Source organism: Tinamus guttatus, unplaced genomic scaffold, assembly GCF_059628265.1.
Source record: "Tinamus guttatus ecotype Peru unplaced genomic scaffold, ASM5962826v1 Tinamus_guttatus_pri_ptg000060l, whole genome shotgun sequence".
Classification (NCBI taxonomy): Eukaryota; Metazoa; Chordata; class Aves; order Tinamiformes; family Tinamidae; genus Tinamus; species Tinamus guttatus.
This window is the reverse complement of record NW_028288594.1, coordinates 2,447,387-2,463,022: the sequence shown is the minus strand read 5'-3', so window position 1 is coordinate 2,463,022 and position 15,636 is coordinate 2,447,387. Positions and strand designations below refer to the sequence as shown.

Here is a 15,636-nt window from a genome sequence, read left to right as displayed (position 1 = left end):
TGCATATATTTTTCCTTAGGTATTATGAAGGCTTGCTACATAAGCATAGTTTCTACATCATCCTTCTCATACAGAACTTCTGGAAAACACGGATATTCTTTGGTAAGAGAAGGGTTATTCTGAACAGCAAACATCATGAAAACTATGAATTCACATGATTAACTTATAATTCATTGTAAAATAAAATCACTATTAAAAGAACACGGTCTGTGCAGCAAAGCACTGGAGAGTGAAGATGCTTTCAAGAGTGTCTTTTTTGTGCCCTCCCTTGCAGCTCTGTCTGGTTCCACAGGTCCCTTCCTGCCATTTTCCAGCCAGGCTCTGCCCCCTGCCCCAGGCTGGCATCAGCAGCACCCATCGCTTCCGGCCTCGGCCCTGCTCCCGAAACTCAGTGCAGGGAGAACAATGCTGCATTTAAGCAAGCCAAATACTCATCATCTGCAGACAATCTAGTTACTAAGGCTAGCAAATCTCTGCTAACCACTGCAAGCTGCTATGCTAAAATAATTCTTCCATATGTTCTGTTGCTTATTACTTGCAACAGCAACAGCAATATGTAAGGATGCATACAGTGTTACAGGAATAACAAATTAATCTTATCCATATACCTATCGCTGTTCTACATTCAGCTATTTCTGCCCAAGAGAAATAAATTATGCTTCTTTAAAAAAAAAAAAAATTAACCTACTCTACAGTGCATGTGAATAGCAAAATAAATCAGCAGAAGGAAAAAATAGAGAAGAATAACTTGGCACAACTGCTTCCTAAAGAGAGAACATGCACTTGCATATAATGCATAGAAACATAAAATCTATTAAATTAATTTCAAAAATAAAATGAAGGGCAACACCATTCTAGTCAGTGTTGCAGAACATAGCACAGATATTCAGTGGACTGTGGCAGAAAAGCATTTAAAAAAATAAAAATTTGACAAGAATAAACAAAAAACAGCCTAGCCTTTCAAAGAAAAACTTTAGGGGATTTTTTTTTCTCCCCAACAAAAGAGATGGAAAGTTCAAACACTGGCAAGAGGGAAAAGCCACCTGGCCATTCCCAGATGGAGCGTACACAGCTCGGAAGCAGCAGGGTTTAGCAGGCGCTGGGACAACAACTCTATGTTCCCATTTAGTAATCCACTTTTAGATTAAATGTAGGAAAGAGGGGAGAGCTACTTCTATAGTCCAAGGAACCACCATGAGATATAAATAGTAACTTTGTATTTGTCCTCTTGAATAGGTCATTAAATAACTTGCAACTTTTTGTTTTAAGTCATACACTAGAGGTAGATTCCCCGGGTCACAACTGGCACAGGAGAACTGCCAGTCCTTGATAAGCACAGCAATTAGCTTTCTTTTACATACAAAGCTACTCTAAGGGAGTAGGAACAGTTTCCTTACACAGCAATAATAGCACATCCTTTGATTTCTGCAGTAGTCCTGCAGCAGTACAACCAACATCCTGTTTTCATCTTAAGTACAGCTGTGTAGTTTGTCTGCAGGCTCCATTTATCAGAGCGCCTAAAGCTAACTCCCTTCTCATTACAAGAAACAGCATCCTCCAATTTAGAAAGTATTTTTTCTTCCCAATTTTTTGCTCCTGAAATTTTAATGTGGTATTTCTATGGGTATTTAGATGTATATTAAATTCTTGAAACAATGTGAAATAAATTTATAAATATTAACTTAAAACAGCTGAAGAAATTTAGAGGGGAAAAAAAAAAGGGATTTTCCAGCTTCAAATGAATGGCATGAGATACTAACTGACCCATCTAAGCTGTACAGTCTCATTAGTCCAGTCCACAGATGCAGATTTCTGAGGTCTGGAACAGCCTCTGCAAGATTTCCGGAAGTTTAGATCGAATATGACAGAGAATCTCAGTAATATGCCTAAAAGAGTACAAAAAGTGTGGTTAGACACCTCATGGATTATTTTAGATAAGTATTAACTCTGTATTCTAGGTTACCACAGCCATCTAAAGCCTGTCAAATTCACAAGGCCCACATTCTGACCCACGGGAATAACAGGGCAGATCACAGCTCCTATATGATTTATACATGGAGTTCCTGTAACCACACAGTGATACAGGAACATTCCATTCACATCTTGTCACATTTTAGAAAACACAAGTACCAAAACATGCTGCTTTCTTAAACTGCATTGTAAAACACTGCACTTGTTCAAAATCTTTTTAGAAGAAATTTTTACTTGTTGAACCCACTAACACACACAAAAAGAAAAGAGAGAAAGAAAAAAATAACTAGTAAAAGGAGGAATATTTTACTAAACATTAAATCTACAAGATGTCTAGATTTTTTAATGATTTTGCCTTGAAGCAAGTGGCAACTAGTATGTCAGCAAAATGTCAGTCAAAGCACAAAAACTATTTAAAACATTACCAACACAGGACAAACTTCTTTATTAGAAACTAATGATTGTGATTCAAAGAGCACTAGAGAACCCTGAATTTGTCTGTGCTGGCCAAAACAAGCCCCTGCGGGGGATGGCAGGAACGGGTAGGCAGGACTCCCACGCAATGCAGCTGTGGCCGTGGCAGCCTCCGCGACAGGGGTAGTGTTGCAGCAACAGGGTAGCTCAGCCCATCACCCACAGAGCTCCTGCTCTCGCGCTTAGCCGCAGGAGGCAGGTCAGGGCCAAGCTGCAGTGGGCTCGTGCTGAAATCACCAAGATCCATCCCCAGATTGCCCCAAACTCAACTGCAGTTATCAGCGCTTCACAGAATCTCACCAAAAGCAGCAGAGATATTAACAAGTTTACACACACAAAAAAAAAAAAAAAAAAAAAAAAAAAAAAAAAAAAGATCACGGGCAGCTATCTACACAAATGTAGACACAAACAAGATACAGATAAAATTCAACTGAAAACTCCATGAAATTGAAAATTCACCTTCACTGTACCCAGTTAAACTTTAAGCACCAGTAGCCTAAGAAACAGCAGCTGCTGGTAACTGCCAAGCTCTTCTCTCCCTCTCTCTGCTAACCATAAAATGTTGGGTTTAAAATATAGCCCTAAGGAGCCTGTGGAAAAATCCCTCAATTTCATATTGGACCAACAATTCTACTTCTGGCTAATGGCACTTTTGACTGCTCTTTTGACACACCTGAAGCAACAATGCTCAGAATTTTTGGAATATTTATTCAATGGATCTAATGTCACTACCATACCACTGCTAGTAAAGAAAGTCTTCAGGGCCAAAAATACAAAGTTGATGTTTCAAACACTTTCCAAAATTAAAGGAACATCCTAGAGTGAGGACAGGCAAGTGAAGAGGTCATATAGCAACAGTAATTTGGCCTAACCTTAAAAAAGGGGAAAAGAATTCAACCAAAGCCTTTCACGGTCAAAAGCAGCTCCCCACACACGTACAGCTGATGAAGAGGATGAGAAGAAGCTGCAACAAACTTACTCCAACAAATGCCAAAGCAAATCTACTCACTTCAGAAACAGTCAGGGTCGTGGCTTTGCACTTCAGCTGTCCACGAGAGACACAATCAGGTAGGAAATCATCATTGATCCTTCTAACTGTTAGTAAAAAGCATGGAAAACTGGAGAACAGTGAGCCTCCATACTCAGTGCCAGACCTGAATCAGTTTTTTTCATAAAATCACAACAACAAAGAAGTGCAACTTCTTTCTCAGTGCTCTTTAAATAATTAACTGAAAATATTTGCTAATCAAAGCTATAGTTGAAAACACTGAAGACTTAACAGGGATGGGACACTCAGGATGCAATTCACATCATCCGACAGGTCTCACTCTGCAGTCAGTAGCCAAGAGTGTTTAAGAGGACTGAGCTCAAGCTCTGAATCACTACAATTTCAGCACAGATTCTGACATGTCTCCCTGTTCCAGCCAGCCCTTTCCACCTCAGCTAAAACCAAGGCATACTGAGATACCTCTTGGAGACCATTAAAAAAAAAAAAAAAAAAAAAAAGAAAAAATAAGGTAAAAAATAACAGTAGGACCTCTGTTCCAGTTCTTCCAAAGAGGGAAAGAGCTTCAAGACTAACACCACAAGCATATTTCCATCACACTATTCAGTCAGACTGACAAATAAATTTTTAAACTCCATCTACAGCCAATGCATATATAAAAACACTGGTTGGTATAGGATGAATTTTCAGCATTTACATCATGTGTCATTATTTCCAAATATACTCAATTCTACCATAAAAATTTATGCTGGATTGACTCTTGGCAAATCATGTAAACTTGTATGGCTGGCAGGCTTTACATTACAGAATCCAGGACATATTTTTTGGGTGAGTAAAAGAAGGAGGAGAAAGAAAAAAAAAAAACACACACACACACAAAAAAAAATCCCTCTAACCAGTACCTTGAAGAACAACATCACAAAGAGTCAGGCAGCTCTGATTTTTGCAGCACCATGATAGCTTTAACACTCAAAATTCTTTTTTAAAAATAAATTATTTTTTATTTTGAAGGTTTCATTTAACATCTAAGTCATTATATTACCCTCCTCTCCTTGTATTCATTTGTAATTTCTGGATAAAGCAGTATTACAGCAGTATATTTTGGGAAGAAGGCTGGAAAGTTTGCAGGAATGTTTGGGGATTGGAAATAGGAGAACAGTCAAAGAAAGATGCTTAAAAACAAGACAGGGATTCTAACAGTTCAGACAGTGATGTCAGACCCTTATTTCTTTTCCAAAATAAGCAGCTTCAGAGGCCCTTTTATCCCACACACTATTGATAATCAGCTCTGAAGCGGTGCTTATAACATGCTGTGGCTTTCCATATCTTCTACAGAAAGCCTAGGTAAGAATCTAGAAGTCAAAGTGTGCTGCAGGATGTACTATGACTATATCTGCAGAGGAAAAAAATACAGGGTACCTATAGTGTAGCCAAAAAAAAAAAGAAAAGAAAAAAGAAAAGAAAAACACACTCTGCAAACAGTGTATTCTTTTTTTCCAATTATCTGTTGAATTATTTAAATTTCAAAACCCCTGTATATATCACTTGGGGGAAAATATATAGCAAGAAGCATAAAGGAGTTGAAGGAATAAGGAAACATCTGATGCAGTTCCATGAAGTCATTTCAAAAACAAGTGTCCTGGAAACATCCTGAAAACCTGGGGTATATTTATGTCTGAGGAAGGATACCATATCATATTGAAAAAGATACTGCTACTGGCCTGAAAAAGTTCTTAGTAAACTCTGAGCTGCTCAAGTATGGAAAACAAACAAACAAACAAACACACTAAATCTTCCTTCATGCCTCAAGCTGTCCCTATCACTGCTACTTTAGGATCTCAGCTCCAAATTCTGCTCTGTCTGAGGCATCACTCAGTCGCAGGAGAGCGAATGGAAAAGAGCAACTCCGAGATAGCCAATGAACCATCTTTCAGCATCATATGGGAGAGCCTGGTAAGGCATACTTGTTAGTAGGTATGCATCCTTGCATACACACACATATGCATATCAAAATTTAAATGCAGAAGGACTCAATGAAAACATCTAAGGATAGGGTCATTGCAAACAGCATAAAATAGTCAGGAAAATAATATTGTCCCTCCTCTCACACTCTGGGGCTTGGGAGAAGCAGAAGTCCCGAAGGGCATCTGCCACCAAGAAAAACAGGTGGCCGTGGCCATTTGGTTTCCTAATGTTTAAAACCACAATTGCTAAGCTGCCTTAGGAAAGAGATGCTACTCATCTTCGAAGCTCCTCAGCATGATGAACAATAAAGGCTTTTAGAAAAGGAGCACATTAAGATTTAGCATGCCAGGACTTTCTCCAAGTAGTGAGCATGTTAAAAATGAATGAGGTAAAAATAGCTCAGAGAGGGCACTAGGATGGAATTAGTGAGGCTACTTAGTGTGGGTGGAAGGAGAGAATCCATCCAAATTGCTAAGGAAGGGAAGTGAGAGACCAGAGTCAGACACCAGCAGGGAAGTTTATGCCTGGAGACTTCAGAGTAGACTGAGAAGGCAGCAAGCGTTAAATAACAGGAAAACAGGAACCAAGGCACAACACTCAGCACAGCTGCATTTGATTTTTGACCTTTCATCAGGAATCAAGTTTATGAACTAAGAGAGTTGTCAAAGTGCATACTTCTGTCGTAGCCTGAACTTCTGATTTACATAAACAGCAGAAAATATGCCACTTCTGGAAACCTGCCTGCTACACAGTAGTCATTTACTAATTTCTTATTGTTTCTTTTTTTCCAAACTGAAGGACCAGAGATTTCCGTCAGTTCTGCCTGAAGAGTTTACCTCCCAAAATAGGAGTAAAGTTAAGAAATGTTTAAAACTCATTAACAGACTTTTTTTCCCCACTTCTTACTAGATCCAGAGACAGAAGTAATTGCTCCTCCCAAGCAGAAAATGCTTTCAACATTCTTATCACAAGAAGAGTTAAACCCAGACATGTCAGCACACGCAGATCACCTTCTACCTGAACTATTTGGTCCAATTGTTTTGTTGGGCCAGTCTGACAGTAAACAAGGACTTGACTAGGTTTTAAAAAGGTAAAGAGCAAAACCAACAGGAAAGAACAAAACTGCTGCCCTGTAGGCCTCTCTCTCAATCTTCTAATCATCTCAGTATTTATGCATAGTGTGACCTCCAGAATGAAATCATGAAATTCAAGCCTTTTGTTGTCATTAAACTTACCTGATTTTTTTGTTTTGTTTTTTAAGACTGCCTGTGCAGCAGTAACACAAGTTTGCCATTGTTACCCTACTGATGGTCCTATGTCCTGCATTATTCTCATTTAACTCCCTCCACTCAGCTAAGCTCCTGGCAAGAGCAGGTGGATGCATCCGTAAAAATTAAAACTGACAGCTTGTTTTACACAAAGAAACAAAACAGCCACCTCACTTTTATTTATTTATTATTTTAATCCAAGGCAACCTTGTAATGGCCACCGATGACTCCAGATCAGAACAACAGAGCCCCCATGTTTTCCTTTCATGACCTTAGTTGTTTCACAGCCCCCTCCTTCACTAACCACATGAGCGGACAATTTGCAAACAAGTGGTTCAGATCATATAAAGAGTTTTGTACTGAATATCAACTTTTAAGGAATTTGTCAAACTGCATATGCAATTTTTGGTTCAAAGTGTAGGGGTGAGAGAGCAGGAGAGTAAAACAGCCACAGCTACACACATCCTATTTTCAAGAACTTTACCTGTAAGCTGATTGTAATTTATGCCTCCCCATAGCAAAATGTTTAGAGGTAGTTGCTATAAAGCAATATACAAGTCCTTAGTCTTTGGGGGGGGGGGGGGGGGGGGAAACACATCTGAAGGACTGATACCAAGGCGAGGTACAATGCAAAGGGGAAAAATTTTATCCTTAACATAAAATCAAGGTCCACAAAAGAAAATGACTTTTAAAATCAAAATGAAGAAATCCCACTCAGAAACATAAATTTTGAAAGAGAATATTAGAGAAAAACATTCAAGTTTCTAATGATGTTACTTTAAACACTTTTTTTTTTTTTTGGTGGCGGGGGTAAGATTATATCATTTTATAGGAGAAATGCAGAGTAGAGAATACAAACTACATGATCATTAGTATTTGAGAAAATTCAAGACCACAACATTTACTATTTCCTACCTATCACAGAGTAATTGTTGTATACACTTTTCTAAGTAGATTTCATGGTTTTTCTTGTTGTTTTCCTTTATTAAAAAGCTTGAGCTATGGTTTTGAAACCAAATCATTACATTTCCAAAAGTGGACAAGGAAAAAAAAAAAAAGGAAAAGAAAAAAAATCAAAGAAATGCACAGAAAGGACTTTTAAGTAGAGTTGTAAAAGAGAAAGGTATTTATTCAACGATAACATTTACTAAACTAAAGTTTCCAGTAAAATGAATGCTTTCTCACAGTAGAAAACTTATGTCTAGCTAAAAATATTCATGTGATCTGTTTAACTGGAAATAGCAATCCTGACAATCCCAGTCTTGCAGAACAGTCAACATACACGCTGGCTCCCACGGGAGACATTTCGTAGATAGATTAGGGAACCATCATCAATCACAGACAGCTCTTGGACTGTTTACAACCACAAAAAGATACTTACAAATGTACGTGCCCATTTTGAACTGGATAATTTCCTAAGAAATAAAAAACAAAACCAGGAAATCTCAACTCAGTAATGATTTTCATGGTATTCTACTACCCATGCAGGAAAAAAAAAAAAAAAAAAGTGTTTTCTAGCTATGAAAAAAGCACTTCTAACCATTAGTCCATTGCAGATTTTAAGTCACAAAGCATCTCTAGAACTCCAGTCAGTAAATGAGGAACTTCAGTTTCATACAGAGTGTTGCAGTTGTGGGACTTCACCTCAGAAAATGATTATTCATTGGATATTATAGCTCAAAACAGTAGGGGTTTTTGATGGTGTTTTTTTCTCCCCTTGAATTCTCTGTTGCACTCTGCACAGCTGGAGCTTCCTCTTCATTGTGCTAATGCTGGGCACAGCCACAGAACTCTACAGGACACTGCCTTTTTGTCATCCTCTCATGCTTTGACGTCAACTCTGAGTTTCAGAGCAATGTATATAGTGACAGGAAATACGTACTGTACATACTTAAGAAGGAATAACTCTTTCTTAAGCAACAGGCAGCAGTGTGAACTTAAGTCAGAGCAGTAGGTCAGTCATTGGGGAAGAGAGTGAGAGGCAGGTAAAGAAGTATAATCTGCTTTATCTTGCAAACAGCCTTAAAAGCAGCCCAGCCTGTCTTTTATCCCCTCCATTAATGCAATAATTCTGACACTGTTACAACTCCAATGTCTGTCTGGATAATTTGGGATCAGGTGCTCAGAGATTTTTATTAACTGTAATAAAATTAAAACAGTTGCAGCTAGAAACACAGCTACTAATCTATCCAGAACAGATATTCAAAATTTTTCTCCCAAGTTATAGTCAAGAGAGCCAGAAGGAGTACTGAGCTTGATAAAAGAAAGTCTATTTAGATGTTGCTAGACTTAGTGACTTATACCATTTATTGTAACTTCAAAATATTCCTGATGAATAAATTTATCTGACAGATGACAGAAATCCTGTAAATACCTTCAGCTTCTTCTGGAAGACATCAGTAAAATCCATCTTCTAACCTGAAGCATTTCTTCCCTTTCATATTGTGATACCTCACTACTAGCTTTCACCATTCCTCTTGAGAGGATATCAGACTTGCAAAACTTTTTAAAAGAACTCTACTAGTTTCTCTATTTACATATTATCCTCCCACGCAATTTCTTCACCTCAGTATCCACATTCCTCAGACCTCGAATGTTTCCTTGATCTCATTGCTATAGCAACACGCTCTTTTGAACATTACCATCAAGTACTTGATAAGCGCCGAGTTATAACTTCAGATCTGACAAATCGAGTAATGAAACCAGCCTCAGCACCATTATGTCATGCAATTATTTGATGCAATTATTTACTAAGGCAGTAGCCTTAGTAAAGGCAGAAGCACCACTAAGAACACATAACCGCCTCAGAAAGTATTAGGTGCATGTTCAGAATTCATGTGGTAAATTCCACCCTGAAATCCTCAACAGTCCACTGGCCTCCAAGAGGATCCACCCACAGAATAGTTAACTCTGTTGCAAAAATGCAGCAAACTCTACTGTAACAAATTCTCAAAGTTTTTTCCGTTTTCTAACTTCTCAAATAGCTGTTCTCCATCAGGGTCTCCAGGGCAATAACAACAAACTATCTAACGCGAACTCCTCAATCCAAGAGATAAAGCACAGCTAACATCCTTAGACCCATGTGAGCCTAAGTTCTGATTCCTTTTGCTATCTGTGACACCCAGAATTTTCAATACTACTGAAAAAATTAGTAAGCCCGTTAGCAGCACGCCCTAAGCGGGGAAGCAGGACCTTATCTCATGAACAGAACTGCACAGAAAAGAAGGCAGAAATACAGTGCATCACAAATGACCTCACCCTTTTGGATTTTGGAGCATTGATAAGGGTAAAATTTGGGGGGGGGGGGGGGAGGCAAAGAGGAAGTCTTACAAAAATACTTTATTGAAGAACCTTGATGAACTTTAATTGCAATAAATCTCTAATATTGAATGTCCTTATGTCTAATCCAGTTCCATCGAAGGTTCTGCAGTAAAAAAAAAAAAAAAAAAAAAAAAAAAAACCAACAACAACTAATTCACCGCTATCTCATATCTGCAACTCTCTAATGCACTACATATAGGCTAATTCATAGTAAGATGGCATTGCAGTCCTTCCAGTCCTGACCTCAACCTCACCAGAATGAAAAAACTTCGAACTCTGTCTGTCTTTGTCTATCTTTGTCTATCTCTTTGGCTGGCAACAGAGTTAAAGTTATTGCTGCACTCTCTGCCCCGTCCCTCACCAGGGGGACCTTCATTTGTACCTGAACAACCCTCCGGCTATATTGTGAACTGGCTCAACTCACAACCTCAAAGGGAGCTTAAAACAGCATTTTCAGCCAGTACTGATACCAGACACTTTGCAACACTGAACCACCAGCTAATGTCTCCAGAGATCTGTAATCTGATTGAAACAACTCCATAAAAGACCTCAGCGGTTAGAAGAGGTAGGCCCGCCACACCGGGGAGAAGCTACACGATGCGCCTTGTTCTCTCTGAAAGCACTCGTGTCTCTCACTTCTCGGAGAGCTAGGCCACGTGAAAAACCTTCTCTCTCCTTTTCATTATAAAGCAGTTCCAGTGTGTTGGCTGGGCCTAAGAGCCAGGGTGTGGGAGCACGAAGGCACATGTGGACGCTTCTGGCAGTACCTGGGCACAGCTCATGTCAGCCTCCGTCCTCTCGCCTCTCCACAACAACTGCCGGGGCATCTTCAGCCTCCCGCAGCAGCCATACCTCCAAAGTAGGTTTTCATTTGACAAACAAAAAGAAAATAATAGTGAAAGAAAGAAGTTTTTTTGCTTAGGTAAGGCAGGTCAGAATATGTTATTTTGAAAGTCAACATCTACTTTTAAACATGATTTAAGAAAACAGATGAAATCATGTCAGAAACTGACTAGAACTAATTCAAAGATACACCTCAGCGAGCACTCTAGTACTTCAAGTTAAATCAAGCAAAACCCAAAATTGCTCCAACAGTTGAGCAGTTTTATTTGCAATACAGCTCTTCATGGTAAAAATTAATGCCAACTAAGGAAATTCAGTTGGTCATGTAAATTTGTTTACTCCAGGAGTATGGATCGCTGTCCAGCAAAGCGTAGCAAAAAGAGAGACCAAGAAGCTGGATATCAGTCATGGGTACTTTTTGACTGTTGCTGTTAAGGAATTCAAAAGCCACCCCCACTGTCACCCCATCACGCCTGTAGAGCCAGTTCAGCCCTGTGATGAGCAGTAACAGCGTGAGCTGTCCTGGCAGCCGCTCGCTCTGCGGTGCGGCCTCTCAAGAAAGGCACATGTGCTATAAAAGCCTTTAGAAGCAGATGCAGCCAAGTTTCTTCTGCTACCAGAAGAAACTATGTGGCATGTCCTGCCAGTGACTGGGCATGAATCCTATTCACCATCTTCCAAAAAATTCCAATAGTAGCTGCTTTTTAAATCTTTACCGACTTACCTCAACTGCCCTTTGAAAACAGCAGCATTTCCCCTCTACCAATATTCAAAAGAACATTTTTATCCACAACAGCTTTTAATATTTTATTTTTCACTAGAAAAGCACAATCCTGCAGGCAAAAATTTGTCCTTTGAGGAAAAAAATAGAAAATACTTTCCTAGGGGCTGTCCCTGTATAACCGTTGACAAAATTCCATAGAGAAGAATCATGCAAATATGTCACCAACAACTAAAACTCACAGAAGCTCCCGGGCTAAAGAAACACTAACACTTGAAAACTCACAGGGCACCTCTAATACAACTACCCTTGCTGGCATTTACCACAATTCCTTTTTTAAGCTGAAAGAGTTATCAGTAATTATCCCCCATAACTTCAAATGGTGACTTAAGAACACATTCACTGCAAGCGATTTTCAGCTGTAGATTAACAACATTCCCCACCTGGTTAGACAGGTTTGGGAGAGCTGTAATGGAGTATAATACCATTTGATGATCCATTTAATCATCTCATGTGCGTTCTTTTGCCCCAGACTGCACATTTTTTCCTGCAATCTCATTTGGTGAAAAAAGCTGCAGTACTACTCCTTACTGTGCAAAACACTTATCTGCCCTTTTTTATTGGTATACCCAGATTGTTGTCTCAGGCTCCATGCTTGGATGAGCCAACAAGACACCATCCTCAGGAAACAATTAACATTTTCTGATAAAGAACTCTTGTTGAAACAGGAAAGGAATGAGAAGTTCATTTTCTATGTATCAAATAATATGGGAACAACCAATAAAATGCTTGAAAACATACCTGCCAGGGTAAAGTTCTGCTGTTATATACCCATTTTTCAAAACTGACATGGGAATACTGACAGATGCTTGAAGTCACATTAAGGAAGCAGACCACACTTCCTGATGTTTGGAAAGCAGCAGCTGAAATTCAGTATAACCAGCTGCACTACAGCAGGCTTCAGGCCTGGAGAAGCTTTCTAAACAGCTGAGTTATGCCTTTTTGTTTGTTTTGTTTTTATATTCCTGCCCCCAAAGCGAAAGTGAGGGCCTTGAAGACATAATAATGCTTTATTAATTTCCAAAATTATGTATATTCTATGATCACTGCGCTCAATCCCTTCTACTGAGCAGGCCGATTTACACAATTAAAGACTTAGAAATGTAGTAATCATCTATTTTGTAATTATACCTTCTAAACTCATTAGTGACCCAAACCTCACTTGTTAATGAGCGCAAGCATGGAACTGCAGCGAGGCCACAGTTGAACTGGCAGCACTTCCCCAGGAGCCTTCTGAATATGCTGCTACCACGACTTCAAACTCATCTCACTTGATTACCTCTGGCAAATGGTAAAAGCAGTCACTCAGCTCCAGGTGCTCACCTTGGCTTACCTTGGTCAGAAACCCTAAATTTCCACAAGCCTCCAGAAAGTCTTGGGGTTAAAGTATACATTCCCCGTTTACTTTGTCCTGTCTATCTACAAATGACAACTCTAGCAATCTTGTCAGCATTTTTAGCCTGTAAAGTCATCAGGTGCATTTTTTTTTCCATATTTATTTATATCTATTTAAGGCAAGGCAAGGTCCTCCTCCCCTGGACACAGGCAGTTCCACCTCTGTCCTCGTGCCAGGCACAGGGGCAGCTTTACTCATATTCACAGCCACGGTCTGCAAAGTTTCCCCTAACCATAGCCCTTCCTGACTGGCTCTGAGTAACTCATCGCTCATCGGACAAGACTCATATTTAAAACCAACCAACCAGCGGGTTTCCTCTCCCAACAGATGCTGCTTGTCCATGTTTTGCATTTCGGTCTGGGCGGTTACAAGAGCGCTGGGGAGCGCCCTGCTCTCCCACCGCCGCCACCCTTTCTAGAGGCAGAATTTTAAGGCAATACCTGCCTACCTGACCCTGCTAAGGTCGGAAAGCTTCATGCTTGAGAAACACCCGGTGCCAGCGGAGGCGCCGAGCGGGTGCGGGCGAAGCCAGCGCGCAGGTTGCGCCGTGTCCATGTCCCCCTGGGACCGCTCCCGGCGAGGCGCCAGCGCCGAGGCTGCTCGCCCGGGCGGCACGGGGAGAAAGCCCGGCTGCCCAGCGCCCTCCCAGCTCAGCCCTGAGCTCCGTGTCCCCCCAGCACCCGCTTCCAGGCAGGGAGAGTGCAGAGCGCCCCGCCCGCGCCGGCGACCGTTAACGGCCGCGGGGGCCGCCCCGCGCCCCTTCGCCGCAGGTGCTGCCCCCGACACCGGCCTCGCCGCCTGCTCGCGCCTCGCGCGGGCTTCGCCTCACGCAGCCCCAGGCGGGCGCGCCCCGGCCGCCCACACGTGCCGCGAGTTGCGCTTACCCTGCGGGCGGCGCGGCGGCCGCTGCCGGCCCGGCTCGGCTCTCCATGCCCGCGGCTGCCTGGCGCGGAGGGGTGGCCGCGAGGGTCCCGGCCTGGGCTTGGCCGTCTCACCTGCGCGGCGAGGGCTGAGGCCGCCGCTCTGCCGCCCCCGCGCTCCCGAGCAGAGACATCCCCGGCCGCGGGTGCCCTCCCCTTCCCTCGCGGGTGGCGGCGGCCACGCACACGGCTCCGCTGGGCTCAGGGCGGCCGCTCGGCGAACCACACCTCGGGGGAGGGAAAAATACACCCAAACACGGGGAAGGAGAAAAAAAAAAAAAAAAAGAAACTTCGCGACGAGAAACTTGAAACGCGGAACCTGCCCCGCGCCGGCGCCCGCGCAGAACAGAGGCGCCCTGTTCCCTCCCAGCTCCTCCCACCCGCCCGGCCGCGGTCCCGGCTCCGGCTCCGGCCCCGGTCGGTGCGGGGACTCCGCTCGGCCCCGGCCGCCCGCGGGGGCAGCGCCGCCCTTCCCGGCTGGAATTTTCCTCTCCGCCAGCGACGCCTCCCGGCGGCCGCTCCGGCTCGGGCCTTCTCCATTCCAGCCGCCAGGGCGCAGGTGGCAGAGCGGGGCCGGGGCCCCCGCTCCCTCAGCACAGCGGCCGTGGGGTTTGTACTCCCACTTGCACCAGACTTCTTCGAGAAGGATTTATCTGCTTTTCGTTTTCTTTTTCTTCAGAAAAGATTAAATAGGCCTCAAGCTGCCTGTTTTTTTTCACACCCGGCTTTACCACATGCCATCATTGGGCACACCCTAGTAATCTGATAAAGTTTCTTAAACCCAAAGGAAAAAAAAAGAACAAACCACTGATGCATGTCAGATAGGTTTTCTGTGGTCCAGTTTTCAAAGAAATAGTGTTCAGCGAATTGATATATAAGAATACTGTCAGGAGTGATCCCTGTGAAGGGTTTTGCACGTCTCGGGCCTTTCTCATCTCTGACAACCCGCCGTTTCCTTCCTCGTGCTCCTCAGATTGCTCAGCAACTTTCTGGGCCAGAGCGACAGCTTCTCAGCCCCTTTTCACTGTCAAACGATTCCCTTCTACATTGCTTGTCCCTGCAGGGTAACTTTCTGCACTTGGAGTATGATCACAGTTCAGGCACAAAAGAACTTGGTGTTTCTAACTAGCTACTTTGTTTCAACTGAACTGAAAACGAGGAACACGGGAGCAAGTTGCACTGCAGCAAAACGCAGCAGTTACAGAAGTTGAAGTGCTGTGTTGTCCTCCTGCCTTAATAAAATTCGCTAGACCACTAAGCAATACGAAACTGATGTAGCTTTCTCTTAAAAATCTCCTTTGAAAACCAGTGTACACTGTAGCTGAATACTTCATGTAAATACACTAAATCAGACTGTAACGTATCAGATATGTCACATGAATAACAGAAACTCAACAATGTCAGAGAGCAAAGGGACCATCATCATAAGACTTCAAACAACAACTAAGCCTAATGAAGATTGTCCATGGTGGCAACATTCTCCAACAGAGATGGGGAAATTGGTGAAAAAAAAGCCATTTGCTGAATGATACCAGCCTCACATATGAGGGCAGAGGTTGGGCTTTTCTCCCTGCACTACCACTTCACCTACTTAATTTTCGGTTGTCAATTAAGCACTTCTGAAATGTTTATCAGTAGAAAAACTGCTGGCTCTAAACTTGAGTGCTTGCAGGCCATGCTCTGCAGTGACA

The 15,636-nt window shown here is 42.2% G+C and overlaps 1 protein-coding gene across 1 annotated transcript in view; it reads right to left on the bottom strand.

Annotated features, from left to right (window-relative positions):
- The window catches only part of COBLL1 (cordon-bleu WH2 repeat protein like 1), a 96,663-nt gene that overhangs the window by 64,320 nt on the left and 16,707 nt on the right, over window positions 1–15,636 (bottom strand). The window contains 2 exon segments of the mRNA XM_088540359.1: window positions 14,021–14,173; window positions 14,265–14,618. Coding sequence (XP_088396485.1) covers window positions 14,021–14,173; window positions 14,265–14,618 — 507 coding nt within the window.